Source organism: Colobus angolensis, unplaced genomic scaffold (genome assembly GCF_000951035.1).
Source record: "Colobus angolensis palliatus isolate OR3802 unplaced genomic scaffold, Cang.pa_1.0 Scaffold10, whole genome shotgun sequence".
NCBI classification, from domain to species: Eukaryota; Metazoa; Chordata; class Mammalia; order Primates; family Cercopithecidae; genus Colobus; species Colobus angolensis.
The window spans coordinates 13,681,444-13,702,444 of NW_012110919.1; the positions used below are offsets into that span (position 1 = coordinate 13,681,444).

The following is a 21,001-nucleotide window of genomic DNA, read 5'->3' on the forward strand; positions in this document are numbered from 1 at the left end:
AGAAGTGGTTTTTCCTTTAGGAAAGAACACCATTTGTACATATTCAGTAATAAAAGGTGAGCCAGCCCTGCCCCCACCCCTATCACCGGCAAAGCTGTGATGGTAGAAGATTGTCCTGCATAAGAATACAATATAATTTTCTTATAAGTTCTTTCCAAAGGAGGGGATAAAGGGTTTGATAGAAAGTGGTTCCTGGGAGAGTTTGCAGAAGAGTGGGAAAGATCTTGCTAAGATCACAGGAGGCACATGAGCAGCCAGAAATTCCTTGGATTCATAGTAATAGTGATGTTTGCCATTGAAATGGAAGACGTTTTCTGTCCTGTGCTTAACTCACCCCCTTTGCATTGTCTACAAAATCTTTAGTGAAAGGCTGTGGCTAGATCACCCTAGTGTGAATGAAAGGAGAGAGGGATTGTCTGGAGTGGAGCGGGGAGAGAAATCATACAGAACACCATGACTACAGGAGGCAAAATGCTAAGAGCATGAACAAGACATTTGGAGGAAGAAGGGGCCCACACAATGATAGTCCCAGAGAGATTCTTGGACATCTTGAGGGAGCAAAGGTGGGAATGAACGTGAGATGGGACATCAATGGCACGTGAGAAAATATTAGAGAAAACTTTACTATAATTTCCTTAAAACTAAGTACAAAACTTACGAGACTTTTTTATATTTGGGTAACTTTCCAAATAGTTAATGAATTTTTAAAAAATGAAATGAGATGCTTTTAAACAAGAGGGAGATTACCAATCTTTATACCTTGTACTTCTATATATACTGTTGTGAGTTTGATATTCACAGTATCCAGTAAAAAATTGGAACGAATTATTGAAATGAAAACTCAATGCTGAGAGATCACATTCTTATAAATCTCTTGGTATGGGAATGTATTAGATCCCATTTATATATTATGTGCCTTATTTGATATGTTTGCATCTTCTGGCAAGAGAATATTTTCCCAACCACTTTGTGTCAGGGATTATAAGTCACTGTTGGGTGACAGTGAGGGGATTTTATGTACAACTGCTTTATTGTTAATGCATATAGTATACAATTCATACATCTCTTACATAGCTTTTGCAAGTCCTTTGAAACATATTTACTTTTAAATAGAATCTGTAAATTCTATGAGATATCTTTGTTTTTGTGTATGATTAGTTTTATTTTTCTGGGTATGTTTTCATGTTTAATTGTTGCAATGACCTTAATAAAAATACTATATAACAGTAGAATTCTTAAGGAATGACACATTACACCAACATTATCCAAAAGAACTAATTAATCAAACATGACTAATTTTAATGTAATTACTAAAGAAAGATATACCATTTTATTATGACACTCTAGCCATACATTTTCAAAATATGCTTATTAAACAGTAAATGTAAGATAATGATTCAATTAGTTACATTTTTAGAAGTCATTAGGATTGATATTCCTCTGCCATAAGTGAATTGAGTAATAATTTCAAATACAATCAGAATTAATTTAATAAAAAATATGCTTTTCAACTAAGACAGATGTAATGAATGGCCAGTCATTATTTTCTGGTTTCAAAGTAGCAGGGGAAATTAATTCAGTGTCTGTAAGTTTATTTATCACACTTGGCCTATAAGTGTGATAAAAATACATGAGGCAAAATACATGATGTAATCCCAATTCTCATAGTTCATTAACTCTTTTACCAAAAAGAGATCTGACATGGTATTTGGGGCCTTTATGTAAACTGAATATAAGCTGCATGATATCTGAAAGGTTTTGATATTTCAAAGAGACATTTTCATGATACACAGACACAGATAAAAGATGTAAGTAGACAGCTTGAGGTTTCAGAGTCCCTCCTGCGGTGTGTTTAGCAGCGGGTACAAGATAAATATCCAAACAAAATCAGATTAAGGGATTAACAGAAGTGACTTTGCTATGAGTTGGTGAGTGGGGTCAATGGATGGCTTGAAAGGGATTTTAGAGCTCTGTTTTTATTTTTCCTACTTTACATCAGTGCATTTTGGGCAAAATAAAATGAGTAATGTTTACTTTTAGGCCTCAGTAATATTAAAAAAAAAGGCAGATTCTAAGGATTGTGGAAGGTCATGTTTCTGAAAGTGACGGGTAATTCAGCTCAGGTAATTCAACTCAGAGTTTCTCAGGAGAAACTCTATCTCCATCTTAACTCATATTTCAGTTGGTCAGTAACATTTGGTTTTGTGTCCTCTCTTTTTTTTTTTTAATTTTAAAAAAGCTTGGATTTTTTTCCCCTTGAAAGACTCCTATCAAAGATAGTTGAAGAATGAGGAGAGAAGGACCATGTTTACGATCAATGTAATTATATGTTAAGAGGGAACACATGGGCAGGGTGTGGTGGCTCACGCCTGTAATCCCAGCACTTTGGGAGGCTGAGGTGGGCAAATCACAAGGTCAAGAGTTCGAGACCAACCTGGCCAACATGGTGAAACCCCGTCTCTACTAAAAATACAAAAAATTAGCTGGGCATGGTGGTGGGTGCCTGTAATCCCAGCTACTCGAGAGGCTGAAGCAGGAGAATCGCTTGAACTCAGGAGACAGAGGTTGCAGTGAGCTGAGATCATGCTACCACACTCCAGCCTGGGGGACAGTGTGTGACTCCATCTCAAAAAAAAAAAAAAGGGGGGAACACGTGAAATATATGTTTTCAATGAGGTTCCTTTAATTCTAGAGTTTCAGCTTGGTCAGCCCTCTATAAAATTCTGAGGAAAATACTAAATAATGACTGGGTTGGGATGGGGGCAGAATAAAGACAGCTTCAAAAATCCCCTGGGCCTCTGTCTTATCTGTGAGAGGTTTCTTTAAAAAACAAAAGCATTGTTCCAGATAGGAATTGATTATTTAAATTGATATCTTTATCCTGTACCATATGCACTTAAAGCTTCTGACAGTCTTCTTTCTTTTTTAAATAGAAATTACACAAAAAAAGATATCTATGTATCACTTTCTAATACCTAACAGGAAGGTCTTATAAAATATTAAAATAGCAATAAGCAAATATGTACTACAGGATTAAACACTAGCATTGGAAACAAAACAAAATCCAAAACCAAGAATCAACAACATTTTCCTTTTGTTGCTGCCCCCCACCAGATCTGGACTTTATGATCTTTGCAAGGGAGGGGCATAAAGTTTCACAATTCTATTTTAAAATAAATGATGCCATTGCATAAATCAGATTTATCTTTTGAAAATATTGGTGGAAAGCTCGTGTGATCTGAATGGAAAGATTCTTTCTTATGAGGAGAGTCAAACAGGTTCTGCTCTAATAAATTAGCACAATCTTTTAAGATTAAAAATAGCAAAACATTTTAAATAGTCTGATTACAGCTTCAACAAGTCAAACATACATTTCTATCTAGCCTATAGTTTTAAAGAGTCTATGTGGGTTTAACTTATTATTCCTCATTCCAATATAAAAAAAAGAAGAAAAGAACCAAGTCATTTTGAACATTAAGAAATTCATAAAGACTGTATAAAGTAAAAAAAAAAAAATAAAATAAAATAAAAAATAAAAACAAGAAACAAAATCTTCACAGATTGTTAGCCATCTCTTTCAACGATTTCTCAAAAATTCTTTCTTTATCAGTAGATAACCCCATCTCATAAGGAAATACTTTCCAACATTTCCCAAATGAGATCAGTGACTGCTTTTCATGAGAGCTACTGCTCTTTGAGATGTCTGGGTGAAGGGAGAATATCTTCTATAAACCAGTAAATGCCAAAAAATACCCAAGGGGGATTTGGCAGAAGCTATTTTTTTGCAGGTAAATCTATGTATTTTCTCCACTTGCTGAATATCTATTTTAGAGCAGAGAGCACAAAAATCAATAAGGAACTTACTTATCTTTTAAATTCTTCTATTTGGCTGTAAGATCTTTTTTCCCACATTTGTTCTCCATGCTCTTGATCAAGTTCAGAAGATTGGATAATATATTGCTAATTTTGCTAAGTTTGAGAGCCAACAAAACAATGGAGCCTTCTAACTTTAAAAAATTTCCATCTCCTGCCCCTGCACCCCTAAATTCACAATTTGGTGAACAGTACACTACTTGTGAGTGATAAAAAGTTGAAAGGTGGTGGTGGCTAGATAGACCTAATGCTATTTTATTAAGCAATCTATCTATAGAATTGTTGTTTTTATACTTTAAAAAAATATGTCTATGCTTTCTTTTTTTTCTTTTTTTCTTTTTTTTTTTAGTCAAGTACTTTCTTAAAGAAACAATAGCACCACATTGGCATAGCTGGCCGAACAACAAATGGGAAAGCAAAATGTGCTACATCTTTTATTCTAAGCCTTCTCCCAAGTGCATAAAATAGTAACAGAAACCCTGGAGCCATAGAGCATGAGATGGTTTCATCTACACAAAGATTGATGTTCCAAGGAGAGGAAGGATTCTCAAGGGAAGACAGGCTTTTGTGTGTTTGTTCTTTAATAAAATTTCCAAGGAAGTGATTTCTTTTCAGTATCCCATTGGATCCTTAGGGTGAATGTGTGTGTGTGTGTGTGTGTGTGTGTGTGTGTGTGTGTGTCTGTGTATGTAGGGTGGGTGTTGAGAGATTTTCATATCCCTAGAAGAGTGGATTCTGATGGAGCGCTGCATTAACTTTTCAGGGGAACCACCTCATCTTAAAAAGTTCAAATAATACTTTGATACTATTTGGGGAAGAGAGAACAGAAATTTGACCTAAGTATCGAGTATGGTCAATTAAATTGGAAATAAGCCTATGAGTTGAAAGCTCATTCCTACCAATGTTTACCATTCCTTTACAAATATCTTGAAATTGCCTCATTCAAGAATTATAAAACAATCTAATTCTGAAGCAAAGCTTGTAAAATTTTGGGTTGTGATATTTTGTTTGCTCCTTTCTATGAAATCCGAGTCATTCTGCTGGGGTATATAGTAATCGACTGACTTCCAGGGTTTGCATCAATTTGTCTTCTAGTGTTAATTCATTAAAAAATAAAATAGTGAATTGGTATAATGAGTTATTTTCAATTTATTTATGATCCAGTTGGAGAGGGTTATGTGTTGGAAAACGTTAAGAAAGATAATATGGCAATGCATCTTTCAGCTTTTCTCCTTGGGGGATTTTTGACTGTGGATAGAATTAAGTGAAGGAAATAAGTCATAGACAGTCTCAGAATTATCACATCTAACTATGACAGAAAACACGTAAGTCTGTAGAAGTCTGCCTATAAAGTTTTTCTGAGAGGGAATAATTTTAAAAGGTACACACTGGGGACAAAAAATAAAAAGAAGTGCCATCTTGGGAAGAGGAGTCCAGTATCTTATTCCACAGAACCTGCATGTCTGGAAAACAGGCAGAGGGCAAAAATGATGTATAGTTTCTTTTACATCTGTCCATAGTGATTGGAATATTGCTAAGCATGCTTGAGGTACTCAATTCAAATAATGTTGGACTGAGAGTTAAAATACTTGTTGACTGAACAGGAGTGCTGGCTCCACTAAATGGGACCTTCTTTTTGCATATATTCAGACATCCAGGGAGTCTTTTTTTTTTTCCTGGCCTCTGATCCTTGAGGTGACCCAGTGGGAGAAAAACTGAAGATGTTCTTTTTGTTTTTCATATAGACTTTCCAAGAATGTAAAATATACAATTTGCATGAAATAATCAAGCCTGGGTACTTTTAACCAAAAAGTCCTAAGGTGAATAAAAAGATCTGAATGTTGGATAATTCATTGTTCTAATGAGAAAATCTTGATCTACAGATGGGGATCATTTTCTAGGCTGTGATGGACTAATACACTAACCAGTGGACTTTCTTGATACCAATTTTCAGTTGAATGGATAAAACACATTCACAGAGAGCTAGGGGCTACCCTTCTGAGCAGGCATGGGAAATTTCTTGTTTTGATGGAGTTTTTACCTTTCAATTGGCAACTCTAGTCAAGCAAGTTTTAACACAATTTAAAAAAAATGTATATACAGCTAAGAATAAAAGTAAAGTTTGTTAAAGAAGATAACTTTGTGGCTTTTTATTAGATATTATTTTAATATTTCAAATTTGGGATCATTTTCCTTATATTGCGTAGAAAAGAAGGAAGTATTATGTTTTTCAAAATGAATAGAATATTATTTATAGTATTAAACAAGGTTTTACTAGATATATAGTAACTGCATAGAAGAGTCAGTGAGTACTAACAAATAGAGTAACTAACTCCCCTTTTACTGGTAGAAATCTCTTTGTTTTTCTCCTTTTTTCTATTCCTTTCTGTCTTTTCACTTATCTTTGTATTCATAAAACGAAATGCAGAATTCAAAATCAAATCGAAAATCACATGCTTCTCACATATTTTGAAAAGTGTTTTAAAAGAGATTGAGCTGTTAGCTTTTAGCAACTAGTTAGTTGGCCAGTTATTTGGATAGTTTCACTGACAAGAACTGAGATGTCAGGAGCATTCAATTCACCAATCTCTAGCTATGCTATAAATGGGTTATTTATAGAATTCTTTGCATCTCAGCAACTCAAGCGCCCTGGTGTTGCACCCTTACAGCAACCCAGGGTAAAAAAAATCTGAATCTTTATCTTTTTAAACCTTATACCACCCCTTTGAGGTAGGTAGATGACATATTGCCCCCATTTTGCAGATGAGGAAACTGAGGCACAGAGAGGTGAAGTGACTTGCCCAAGGTCACACAGTGGTGAGTCCATGACACAGCTGGCAGATGTTTGTTTCTTCAGTGGGAAAAAGAAACCAGGACTGCTAAAATTCCTAGCCTTCTGCTTTTTCCATTCCACAGTTTCCTCTCTGGACTTGCCAGTCCAATTTGCATCAGTGGACTTTTGTGTTTGAAGTTCCTCTTGGAAGGCATAATTGGGGGGACTTTGCCTTCTTTCCCAAATGGATGGCGTTTTCAGTACCCTTCCCCTTGTGTCATCTTTGGCTCCAGGCTTCCCCTATTGTTTTGCTTTCACCTATTACCGTTTTGGCCAGACTCTTTCATATAACAAACTACAAAATAGCACCATTATACTAAAAAACAGAGTTTTACATACTGTTTGATATATCCTGTATAATTGATATGCTAAATTTACATAGTGCTCTATATGGAAAAAATAAAAAGAGGAAAGTTACTAATTAGGTTGCACATTAACTCATCATTTGAAGGAACTGTTTTGAGTTGAAGAAACTTTCTATGTTTAAAATATATGCCTAAAAATGATTGGCCTCAAAGTTGCAACTATTTGCATTATTCTTTTTTGTAAGCATGATGTGGAAAAATAAAGCTTTGTGTCTAAAATAAAATGCATCCAACTTATATTTGGTACAAATGCCACAGATGGAATCTTGTGGGTTAGAAATTGGCGTGCTTCTTGACGACTTGCTGCTGCTTTTGAGGAGGCCAAATTCGGCAAATATAAAGATTATGAAGGAAGGTGGTGGGTATAGACTAACAAGATTATCAGACACTGTAAAACAAACAGCCCGTGTTGTGTAGAAAGAAGTGCAAATAAGGAAACAATTCATAAACCACTTAGACAACGTTGCTGAATGAATGGCTCCAGCAGCCAAGATTCAGAGAGGAATTTAGTGCAACTGGATCTATACAACACCCATGCATTTGTGGCTCTTGAGAGGCAGGGACTAAGAGATATATATATATATATATATTTTCTTTTCTATAGAACATTATTGATAAAGGATCAACAGCAATCTACCAACTCCAGGACCATTTTTGCAAGGTGCAAATCACTCCTAAAGACAATGTTGGAATGTTTACTTGTGTATTTCATTGGGGGAAACGCCCATCTTTTAAATGTTATCAAACTTATTTTTTGGTAGGTGTTCCAAAGTTTAACAGGTAACTCGTGCAGAGCAAAGGATCCTGCAGTGGCATGTCACTCTTCACTCCTCAGGAGGGTCTTCCTACATTCTGTAGTTCTTGTTTCCTGCACTCCCTCTACTTGTGTTCTTCAAATGTACTTCCTATAAATAAGGGAGAAAAAGTGACATTAACTCGGTGAAGTTGTATGTATCCATCTATTTCTAACATTGGGTCTCAACTTTCCGTATCATACGCCTTACCAGTTGAGCTAATAGAGAGCTTGAACCTTGGTTTTCCTGAGAAGGGCATATATAGGTGGACAGGCCCTTAGTACTTTTGCCAAATCTCACTCAGTGACCTTTATGTACCCCTGGTGGCGTGAATACCACAGGCAGCTTTATAATCACACAACGATGAGATTTGATTCATCTGCTTCTATCACAGATTCATTGATTGAAAGGAGATCCTGAAAAATCCAGCCCTCTGGCCTCTAGATCCTTTCCTAGGAAGAAAAAAAAATCCATCACATTCTGGGTTCATTCTCTGTTGTTTTATTGTTGTGTTTTAATTTTTTGTAAAAAGGAGATATTTATTTTTCATTGTTTTTCTTGTTTTCCTCTAGAGCAAGGCAGAGTTTTAGAAATCGAAGATTAGGAAATTTTATAATTTTGAGTCTGTAAAATCACAGACATACTGGGCTGAGCTCAACTCGTAGCTCTTCTCTTTTCTAGCTGTGTAAACTTGTACGAGTGGCAATCTCTTGTGTTTCAGTTTCTTCATCCATAAACTAGGGTAACAATAATATCTACCTTATAGGATCAAAGATTAAATAATTAACATATATATATATGTATATAAGTACTCACAATAGACCTGGAACATGGTAAGCACTACATAAGTATTAGCTGCTGTTATTATTATTAACTCATTTTTCCTCTTCTTGGTGTTGTCACATCAATTGGAAAGTAACCGTGTCAAGACTAAAAGTCCTGGGTTCCTAATTTGGTGTTACCATTCACTTATCAACAAGCAATGATGTTATCTTAAGGATATTGAGGTTTTTTTTCTTGAACAGGGTCTCTCTCTGTTGCCCAGGCTGGAGTGCTGTGGTGCCATCTCAGCTCACTGCAACCTCTGCCTTCCAGGCTTACACAATCCTCCTGCCTCAGCCTCCTGAGTAGTTGCGACCACAGGTACATGCCACCATGCCTTGATAATTTTTTTTTTTTTTTTGTAGACATGGGGTTTTGCTATATTGCCCAGGCTGGTCTTCAACTAGTGGACTCAGGTGATCCACCCGGCCTTGGTCTCCCAAAGTGCTGGCATTCCAGGCATGAGCCACTGTACCCGGCCTGGATGTTGAGTTTTGCTTAGAATAGAAGCCCTGTGAGAGCAAGGATGTGTCTGTCTGTTCACTGTTATAGTCTCAGTGTCTAGAACAGTGTCTAGGTTATTGCAGGTACTCAATAAGTATCTGTAAAATGAGTGAAATGAATGAATGTGTATGAGGGACCCCCTCGTGATGTGCAGAACTAAGTCATTATAATACTTTTCCTACAGTTATTATTTTATCCTTGAATGTATTTAAATTGCAAAGTATGTAGACAGGAGTTTTGAAATAAAATCAAGGAGGAACTGGCACTTATATGCATAAACCTGAGGCACATCTTTTTTTTGGTTTTACCTCTAGGCAGAGAGCCCTCTACAGAAGTATGTAATGGATAATTATTGGTGTAGAATGAGGTTCATAACCAGAAACAAAAGTTCTCTCCATGGTACCTGGAATCTTCAAACTGTTCCTTCTGGCTAAGGTGATGAAAACCCACACAGTCACAACATTGTGAGGAGCTAAAGCACATTTGAGATTACTCAGACCTGAGACCTGGAGAAGGTGAGAGGTTTTAATATGAAGGCTGGGGAAAAAGATCAACTGCCACCCCTTGGAAATAATGCCTATTGGCCAAGGTTCACAGGGATCTGGCAGTTTTTCTTACACATGTTTTCCAGTCCTACTTGGAACATTAGAGTTATCACCAAGTCCTTCATGAAAGGTAGTTGGCATTGTATGAGTTGATGGTCAACATCTTGTACTGACTGAGTAGAAGTAAGATGGCATTATTGTGTAAAAACATTCAAATAGCTCAGTGATCACTGCGAAAAGGAAAAAAAGCTGCTAGAAAGAAACTGGGCATTTACATAGAATAACTTGAAGTGCCATCTGTTTTAAATCCTGTCACTTTCCCTCAAATATCACAAAAGACCACTTAAGATATATTTGTTATGGTACAAAGCATCTACTGCTAAGCTCCCAGTAAACTTGTGTTTTTCTTTTGTTTTTGTTTTTGTTTTGAGATGGAGTCTTGCTCTGTTGCCCAGGCTGGAGTGCAATGGCACGTTCTCAGTTCACTGCAACCTCTGCCCCCTGGGTTCAAGCGATTCTCCTGCCTCAGCCTCGCTAGTAGCTGGGATTACAGGTGCCTGCCACCACGCCCGGTTAATTTTTGTACTTTCTAGTAGAGATGGGGTTTTATCATATTGGCCATGTTGGTCTCAAACTCCTGACTTTGTGATCTACCTGTCTTGGCCTCCCAAAGTGCTGGGATTACAGGCGTGAGCTAAACTTGTGTTCTTAATCTTACATTGGGTTCTGCTTTCTTTTTTTTTTTCTTTTTTTCTTTTTTTCTTTGAGTTGGAGTCTCACTCTGTCACCCAGGCTGGAGTGCAGTGATGTGATCTAGGCTCACTGTAACCTCTGCCTCCCAGTTCAAGTGATTCTCGTGCCTCAGCCTCCCAAGTAGCTGGGATTACAAGTGAGTGCCATCATGCCCAGCTAATTTTTTGTATTTTTAGTAGAGACGGGGTTTTGCCGTGTAGGCCAGGCTGGTCTTGAACTCCTGACCTCAGGTGATCTGCCTGCCTCAGCCTCCTGAAGTGCTGGGATTACAGGCGTGAGCCACCACAACTGGCTGTGTTCTGCTTTCTTATAGGAGTTCTCTAGAAAAATGAGAGAAGGACACATAGGGCCCAGAATAGCATCATTAATGTTCCCAAATTCCTTGAAACGTTTTTGTTCAATTCTCAATCAACACTGTTGATGGTCTGCAGCTCATCAAATCCCCAAAATAGATATTATTAAGGATGCCATCTCTCTGCCTAACTACTAACCAAATTAATTAACAGGCAGAGAAACACACTAATTGAATTTTACCTTTTGTTTTTCTGTTTAAGAAGCATATCAGCTCCAAATAAGAAGATCTTTAAGCATCTGCAATGCCCAAACTAAGAAAATGTTCAGGAATGAAATGGGAACAAATTAAAAGAAAGCCTCATAAAGTATTTAATCTCCATTATTCCTCACAAGCCAAATTAATCCCAAATTTCTACAAGAAAATATTAAGGTACCATCTATGCTTTACTCTTTAAATTAACAGGGAACTATAGCAAAAAGAATTGAGGTTAGATTGGCCAACCACATACATCTTATTTTTTATATCCAATAGAGAGTTTCTTTTTCTTTCATCTCAAAGCACAAGGCATAAAGTGTAAAGTCTGAGCAGAGGGATCCCCTGGTCTGTTTCTTCTGGGTCTGTCTCAGCATCACAGCAAAGCCGGGGGCTGAGACTCACTTGAGTGAAGCAGATGCTGTGCCAAGTAGCATGGTTCCCATGCACACACGTGCACGGTGGAGGCCATTCAAACCAGCTGGGATGTCGTCTGGTTTGCATTTGGCTCTCTTCCCAGGCTGTCACATGTGACTTCTTTGTTGCAGACAATGACAGTGACAAAACAAAAGCACTCAGGCACTTGGTCTCAGTTGCATCTGTTGCTTTGCTCATTGTCTTAACTTAATTACGCTGGCCACCCTTGACAATGGGCGGCAAGTGGAGGCATGTTAGAAGCAGCCGTCATCATCGGAGCTGGCACCCACCTTCAGTGCAATTCTTGAAGGGTTATGAAACTGTCCCATATTCAGTCAAGCAAAAACTTTTCACTTCAACAGCTTGTCCAAGACAAACAAACCAGCTGAAACTGTTTCTAGTATGCAAGTAGACAGATTTTTAAAAGGAAAACAGTAGTGAGTAAATACTGTTTCCTATTGACACCAGCAAAGGTAAGACTATTAAGAAAACGTTGATCCTCCAGCTCACTGGGGTTGGTTAAAGAACTTTACCCTTCAGAAGGAAAGGTTAACCAACTCATTAGGAAATAAGTTTGTGGAGGGTTTAATTTGTGATATATATGATTACCCATTATGTACAGACAAACATATTTAGGGTGCTAGAAAAGGCCCTCAAGAGGCCATTCACCTTCTCCCATTATCTCTTGATTCTTATCCTAGCTCCAAGCTTTCCTTTGGAAACCTATCCACAGACTTTTCAGATAAGATCACTGTGCCAAGTGTGGTGGCTCACACCTGTAATCCCAGCACTTTGGGAGGCTGAGATGGGCAGATCACTTGAGGTCAGGAGTTCAAGACCAGCCTGGCCAACACGGTGAAACCCTGTCTCTCCTAAAAATACAAAAAATTAGCCTGGTGTGATGGCGTGTGCCTGTAGTTTCAGCTACTAGGGAGGCTGAGGCAGGAGAATTGCTTGAATCCAGGAGGCGGAGGTTGTAGTGAGCTGAGATCGTGACACTGCATTCCAGCCTTGGCGACAGAGTTTCACTCTGTCTCAAAAAAAAAGAAGATCACTGAGGACTAATAACAATGGCAATAATAATACTTTTGCTTAACATTTGCAGAGGCTTTACAGTTTACAATATAATATCACTGAATCCTTACAATCACCATGTGAGGTGATGCGGTGTTATTCCTGTCAGTCCCATGTACAAGCTGAGGCTCGCTAAGATTTAGTAATATGCTTGAGGTCACAGAGGAACAAACGGATACACCAAGGGCTAAGATAATAACAGTTCCCATTACTTGAACATTTGTTATGTGCTGGGGATTGTAGTATGTACATATATTTTCTTTTTTCCTATAGTTCTCTCAGGGATAAGTACTATTGTCTTGACTCTTTTATCTTTAAGGAATCTGAAACCTAGGATAAACAACTTGCCTAATTTCTTATGATGGAGATGTAATTGGAATTTAGACCTATTCCTTCTGATTCTGGAGCTCACCAGTTAGCCACTCTGCTAAACTGCCTCCCCAAGAGGTAAAAAATATCTAGTGCGTTCAAGTCCAAATCTCTTTCCAATAGCAATAGTTGATAATATCATGAGCTGCCCCTGCTCCCAGATGGGGTTAGATGCTGGTTTAGAGAGCAAGGCCGTGCCATGGGACAGAAGACTCAATGAGGAGGAGGAGTATTACCACAAGCTGGGACCTATTTGTAATGGTATTTATAGAAGTCTAGGAGCACAGTATTCAATTAGCAAAAGCAAACTCCCTGGATATTATAACCCCTTTTTTCCTCCCCCCCCGCCCCCCCCCCTCCAGCTATCTTTATGAGATTTTGCCTGACAGATAGAATCTAAAAGGATAAAAATAGGCTCTTTAAACTTCAGGGAGGAAGCAGTGATGTCAGTGATGTTTTCAGTAGACTATGTTTCCATCTCCACCCACTCCAAACAAGTTAAGTATTGTATGACATGAAGTCTAGGAAAAGCCTGGCACTCTATAAAAAATACTGGGAAAATTCTGTCCAGCATGGAATATCAGCAGCTTATTGTACAGTATAAAGTACTAACTCAGCATTGACCTTCTTCCAAAAAGAGCAAAATGAGAAGAAAAGAGCAGTGTATGATTGGAAAGTGGGCTCAGATATCAGCCCTTTACCTGTTGAAAGGGACATGCTACAGCAATTTTGCTGGCTTGGCCTGGGGACATGTGAAATGGTGGAGGATGATTTAGATGTCTCAGTATCAACTGTGATATCTCTTTACTTCAGGGAATCACAAGTTCAAATTCCAGGAGAGTTGGATCAGTCTTTCCTCTCTGGCAGCCAGGTAAAGCGAGGGTCATGAGATCTACTCAGCACTTTGGGAAGTGACTTTAAAACCAAAGAACAAGGTGCACATTTTGAGACACCTGTACGCCTCGTTTATGTGGCTGCTTCTTTAACAGAGTAAGGGACATGTACTTACTGGACACAGTTTTGATCAGCCCAGCGTCACGTTTTTTTCTGGAAACCTCACCCCACTTTTTATGTGGTTGTGGAAATTCCCCCACCCCCCGCCACTACAACGGCTCTTCTTTGGCTCTAGTGTATTGGACCAGGGCAGGCCCCTCCCAAGAGCCAGTGACCAAGTGTGGTGGGGACATCGAGGCAGGCCTATTTCTGAGAAACACAGAAATTTGTTGGGCAACTTTATTGCCCAACTTTAGCTCAAAAACTCTGTGATGACTTTGCTGAACTTTCCTTAGACCACAGACCCACCTAAAATGTTTCCAACCAATCTGCTCTGTGATGACTTTGCTGAACTTTCCTTAGACCACAGACCCACCTAAAATGTTTCCAACCAATCTGCTCTCCCGCTCTTCTTCCCTTGGGCTCAGGCTTGCCTTGCAATCTGACGGCTTTGCTTATCCTCCCCTATTTTGGTTCACACATTAATTCCCTCTAATAAAACTCCTGTTCATTTAACACCTTCTCATCTTCTGTTCCTTGGAGGACCTCGTCTTATGCATCTGGTTTGAATCCTAGCTCTCCACCACAGTAGTTGTGTGACCTTTGATCTTCACTACATCGTGCTGTCCTCAATTTCCTCTTCTGAAGAATGAATGGGTGGGGTAAGAGCACCTACCTCAGAGTGGTGTTGTAACTGGATGTAATAACCCTCAGTCATTTACCCGGCATGCGGTAAAAGTTGTGTGCAGGAGGGTCTACTGTTTAGAAAAAACTTGAACCTAATTGTTAGCAACATCAGTCTGTTCTGGCTTGTGTGCTGTAAGAGCCCTCTCCGGGTCTACATTTGTTCAAGCATTGATGTTCTGTAGGGTAAATTCTGCATGTTTGTCTCTCCACTAAAACATCAGTTCCTTGAGAGCAGGTAGAATATTTTCTTCCCTTCTATATCCTCCCCAGACCCAAGCAAAGTGCTTGAGCAAAGTGGCAAACCAGGAAATGCTCATTAAATGGGCACGAATTTTCTGCAGGAATGATGGAATGGAGTCAGGTCAACAGCAAATGTGGCATGGCTGCTTACTTTTCCTCCTGTGGTATTCTCTACAAGGACAGATAGCATGGAACCCCCTTGCGTCTCATACAAGTGACAGGTTGTATATGGTAAATATCAACTAAGAAATGCAGGAGAGAGTGCAGTGCTTGATTAACACACTGTGGTCTGTCTCAGGTTTGTATTCTGGTTGACCACTTGTTAGCCCAAGACGTTGGTGAGACACTTAGCCATACTCAGCCTGAGATTTCCTATCTATACAATAGTGATAATTGTGGTACTCACTCTGCAAGCTTCATGTGAAGATTAAATGAGGTGATTCCCTATAACCCTTGCCACAGGGCAAGTACCTAATCTATATCAGCTATTACGATTCTTTTAAATTTACTTTTGAATTGTTACTATTGTCAAAGCAGTTTCCATGCTAGAGTGTTGCCCTTTCTCCTGCTGAATGTGGGGAAACAGTAGCTACCTCCTTGGTTTCCAGAGCTCCCTTGAGTGCTGGGAGAGTGGACTTACAGCTCTGTTTTCTAGTGACTGGGACATTCCTAGGAATCCCCAGGAGTCAGAGGACTTTATTCCAAGATTATCTTGACTTAGCAACTTTCTTACTCTTTTTAAAGACTACCACCTGATTCTATTTCAAATATTTCTGCCTATGATTTAAAAAATCTCTATCAAAATGTTTTAAAAGCCTGGGGAACAAAGAAAAAAAAATGCCAAGGGTAGTTTCCCTTGCTGACAAGAGGTGTTTATGTTGCCTTTAATAGTCATGAAGGATGTTGTAAAATACTTCAGGATCAGGGCTCCCCAGACTATTGATTTTATGGGCAGCTTGTTTAGTTAGCTGTTTGTTTGTGTTACATTTTTAAATTTAAAATATGTTTAAGCTTACTATCTTTCGCAGAGGGAGTTGATTTTGGAATTGTTGAAAGGTTCAAATGTGGTATTTTAAAAAGTGAAACACCAGATTCTAGTAATTTTGCTGATATATGTTAAAGGTTCAGCACATTTGTACCTAAAAGCTGTATTTGGTTATTCTTTTTCTCTTAAGCCTCCGAAATGCCGTTGTTTCATCTGACATACAATTTAGGCTAGAGTTACTTAAACTGGTGTATGCAGTAACTCCTATTACAGTGTCCTTGGGAGATGTGAGGCCTAGAGTTTTTACTTTCTGGTGTCATTTCGAAGCAATAGTGATGAGTTCACAGGGTTAGGAGGAAAGGGTGTTGCCCTCTTTCACTCATTCCTTGTGTGTGTGACAAATCTGGGCAGAACATTCGAATACTGTGTTCTGAATTTTCCTCCTCACTGAATTGAGAGAAATTTTGGAAGTTTGGAAGCCTCTCTTGAACTTTTAGGATGAACAAAATAACACTGTGACAAGTTAAATTGATTTGCATCTGTAGGTTGACGGCAGCCTTCAGCATATAAAAGTAAACATGCAGAGTGCCAGCCAGTGCTATTCCAAGGCAGAGAATAGCTCAAGAACATTTTATGCATGCATACAGTTTTAAAAAAAATCAGAATTGTGGCATTGTGCCAAAAGCACCTCTACCTTCATCCTAGTGTTCTTTTGAAGAAGAAAACATATTATTATTTATAGAGAGACAAATCAGAGCATTCAATAGGGACCTCGGTAAAACAATACTGACAAAATAACAGTAATTATACTATGCATTTATTGATTCATTCATATTTTTCATTCCTTCTAGTTTTCCAGTGCCTCACGAGCTAGTCAAGCATGGCACATACTTGCACCATGACATAAACATTGCATACCCCCAACTCTACAATTGTCAGCTGATTGAGAACTTTACTCAACCCTCAACTTGCCATGGTCTTGCCCCTAATCCTTTGGAACTTTTATCTTGCTATAATCGTGAACTAAAGCTGTGAAAATAGCACATCATATTTTCACAGATGGTAGGCCTAGTTGGTCTTCAATTACTTAACCTCTTGGTGCTGGCAAGACAGAAAGCCCCAAGTGAATGTTTATACACTGTACACAGAATTTTGTAGAAACTTTTGCCATGGATCTCAGCTTGGAAGCTTGGACCATTTGGCTGGTTTGGGTTTGATGTAAAGTTTCTTGGTCTTTCGCTAGTAACTTTGGGGTTATTTTATGAGACAAGAGTTGCCATCACACTCAGCTTTTCATAGATCTTGCTCTTAACATTTTATCTTCATATGGACATTTTGACCATGTCAGTTAGAGAAGCCCAGGAGGACAAGGTAATCCATTGCCATCTTTTTTCCAGAGTGATCACAACAGATGCCTACTCAAATAAATGAATGTTCCTTTATCTGACCTGATAGGCATGAAGGCGTATGACAGACTGAATAGAGGAAGTTAGAGACTAATGGTTCAGACCTGGGAAAGTGGTGTTTGATGGGTTTTGTCAATAACCCCAGTCCCTAATAGAAGAAGGGGCAGGGGATGATAGAAGGAAGATTGGCTGGATGCATTCACCTTCGGTTGTAATGGGTCAATAATTAGACCTAGAAGTTTCTCAAGTTGCAAATTGGTTCTATGGGAAAGTTACTGCAATCTACAGATAGGGATCTACAGAATCCTTCTCTGCATATTAGATGAAAAGTGGTCAAAGTCCCTGGATCCTTGAAAGATACAATAAAAAGAAAACCAACTTCTTTCCACCCCCCAATAATGCCCCTTTATTTCCTGAATAATTTTTAATTTAGGATGAGAAACAGGCTTTTGAGAAGACAAAGGAATCCTGCAGTTTTTACTGAATGATGATTAGTTTTTACATAGGAATTTACCTTCACTGAAAGAAAAGCCAGGAAACTGTTCTCACCTATAGTTTTGGAAAGTATTTCCCCCCCAGCTCCCTAATGGGTGCAACAATGCTAGAACACAAAGGTGCACACAGACACACACACGTGCGGGCACAGACACACACACACACACACACACACACACACACACACACACACACGAAGAGGAGAATAGTCTCCTTCCCCTCAAAACTGTTTGCTATAGTTTATTACAGATTCTAAATTTCTACCAAGGACATTTAGAATTAAAATCAGTTTGATGCACCTTTAGCATTCCTATTTCTAACCATCATACTACCACTTTTTAAAAAGTCAGCTTCTTGACCCTGGTTCTTAAAACTATAACCATACTAATTAATAAAATAAAGATGGGAATTTCCAAAATGTTTTCTGGCTCCTGTTACTTATCTAACAATAGGCAATGAGAGTTATAATTGAGTTCCTGGTATGGTAAGAACTTTCTTAGGGGCTCTCTGGAAAAATCAGACATGGACTCATAAACCTCTCGTCCCTTGTCTCTCATCATTTCCCTGCTGTTCTCAATCTCCATTTCTCTCTTCTGGAATTTAAACATAAGTTTATATTTTTAAATCATCTCTTTTGGTCACTGGATGAAAATGGGATGGCACTAAAGGCATTAAGGAGTCCCACTAAAGAAGGACCCTCAAATATGTGGGCATCAGGGAAAAGTTCTGATTCTAGTTAGGCCTTTGGGGATGATGGAAAAACTGATTTTCACCTCGCAGGTCTGGAAGTTTAGTGGACCTGGAGAATTTTTGCTAACCTCAGCTACTCCCTCTTTAAAAATTAATCTGTCTTGCTTAGGCCAAAGGAATCAGTAACTGGGCTTTAGGTACTGAGGTGAGCATACAAACTGGGTATTTCAAATCTCATAAAAAGGGATTTGGATTCTGCTTCATCTAAAACTATTAATCTTTTCATTGCTCCTGAAGGCTTCCCCTTTAACTAGAGACTATCAATGTTGCCCTTGGATTAAAAGTCAACTCTGTGTTATCTAGTGAATATTGCAAAAAAGCCCTACTCTTTTCCTATGGGCAAGTAAAAAGAATAGACCTCATCTTCCCCAGTGGATGTTAATGGACTTAAGACATTGCAGAATTTATTACCTAAGAAAACAATGTTTCTCTTTAGTGGGAGGGAGGTCTTCAAGGGATGGAGGTGAGAGAAGGGGAATTGCTCTTTGGGAGCTCATTTATTTGCCTCCTTTTCCACCCTTACATTCAAACAGTGCACACATTAGAAGCTGTGTGAGGTTTTGTTTGTTTTCAAGAGATGTTTGAAGAAAGATCAAATGCTTGTGAAAGGCACTGGATTGGCAGCCCTAGAAACGAAAGGGCCCCGGAAGCTGTGTGAGCCTGGAAATATCCTGCATTTCTATTTATTTTGGCAATTTTACTTAAAACTACCAAGAACTGGAGTTCATTCTACAATTAAATTTTCCCCAGGCACCATGAAATGAAAACACATATTACATTTAATTTTAACTAGTTGAGAAAAATGGTAGTTTTCCGAAAGTTCATTATATGACCCGAAAACAGAAGCAATGGCTCTCACTTGGGACAGCCAAGCTACCCATTTAAGTTGGAATTATTCATAGAACCAGGGGTTCTCTGGGTTGGAATGTTTCTTAGGTCATTGAGTTCTCTTATTCTCCTACCACATGCTTGAAACTCTACTACCACATCATGGAAAAGGGTTGGCAAGCTTGGGCTTGAAGGTTTTGGTGACACAAGACTGGCTTCTACTTCAGGAGACCAACTTCTTTTTCACATAGCTCCAATTTTCAGAGGTAAGTAAAATAATGTTAACTAAAACTTTAATAATGCTTACTATGGGCTAGATACCTTTTTAAGCACTATAATATGTTTTGAAATATACACCTCCCACTCCTTGCACAGACACACACATGCACACTCTACACTCACACACATACACACACACACACAATCTCAATAAACCCTCACAACTGTATAAGGTAAATTCAGTTGTTACCCCTATTTAACAGATGAGGAAACTGAGGCACACATAAGTTACATGATTTGCCCAAAGCCACAATGCAAGTAAGAGCCAAGATTTGAACCCAGGTAATCTGAATCTACATTTTATACTCTTAATGACTGTATTTTATTATTTTATTATTTTTTTTGAGACAGAGTCTTACTCTCACCCAAGCTGGCATGCAGTGGCAGGATCTCTGCTCACTGCAACCTCTGCCTCCCAGGTTCAAACAATTCTCATGCCTCAGCCTCCTGAGTAGCTGGGATTACAGGTGCGTGCCACCACACCCAGTTAATTTTTTTGTATTTTTAGTAGAGATGGAGTTTTGCTATGTTGCCCAGGCTGGTCTTGAACTCCTGAGCTCAGGCAATCTGCCTGCCTTGGCCTCCCAAAGTGCTAGGATTACAGACATGAGCCACTGTACCAAGCCTTAAAGACTATATTTTAGCATCTCCAATGCTTATAACTCTTGTTCATGCCTAGTACAGAGGTTTGCACATTGTAGTTGCTCAATAAAAAATATTTTTCACCAATTTCATTTCAGGATGATTATTCCATACATATTCCAATTAGTTGTACACACAATTATCAATTTGCCCTGGGAAACAGTTGAAGTTGAAATACTGGAATTTTAAATGATTATTAATATTCTGCCTACTTCAAAGAAACATTAAGAGGAGTAACAGGTATATAACATTCACTATGAAATTCTTAGCCAGTTGCCACCTGTAGCAGTAGGTTCTTAAACAATTTCAATTTGGCCAGAGAAGGAAATTTCAAACATGCAAGACTTGTATAAACATAGTTCCTATGCCTTTCCTTTTTCACTCTGTACTTGCCTCACTGTCTTATGCAGGAGAATAAGGAATCATTTCATCTCAGCAGTTTCACTTGTTTTCATGGTGTGTCTTTCTACCACTATTCATCAGCCTATGTCACTCATTTGTCCCATCCATCCATCCATCCATCCAACCAACCAACATTATATGCCATGTATCACTAGATGCTTGGGTATTGACACTAGAAAGAAGGTAATGGAAAGATAATAATAGATTCTTTCTGTTTTCTTTGTTCATATTATTCAGTAATCACATGTAGGCATTCAAGATAATTGTTTTAGAGTTGATAAAACTCATTCCGAAAAGAACTGTCTTGTAGCACGTAGTTTGCTAGTTAAGCATTCTTTAACTAGAAAGTCTTTTCATTCTTCCTTCCCTCCTTTCCTTTCCTTTCCTTTCCTTTCCTT

At 38.5% G+C, this 21,001-nt stretch overlaps 1 protein-coding gene across 3 annotated transcripts in view; it reads right to left on the bottom strand.

The window, feature by feature from the left end:
* Nucleotides 1–1,278: 1,278 nt before the first annotated feature.
* IGF1 (insulin-like growth factor 1 (somatomedin C)) overlaps nt 1,279–21,001 on the bottom strand; it is an 82,696-nt gene continuing 62,973 nt past the window's right edge. For all 3 annotated transcript variants that reach the window (XM_011935045.1, XM_011935039.1, XM_011935053.1), the window contains one exon: nt 1,279–7,976. In XM_011935045.1, the coding sequence (XP_011790435.1) occupies nt 7,917–7,976 (60 nt within the window). In that variant the 3' untranslated portion in view covers nt 1,279–7,916. The remainder of the gene's footprint in view (nt 7,977–21,001) is intronic.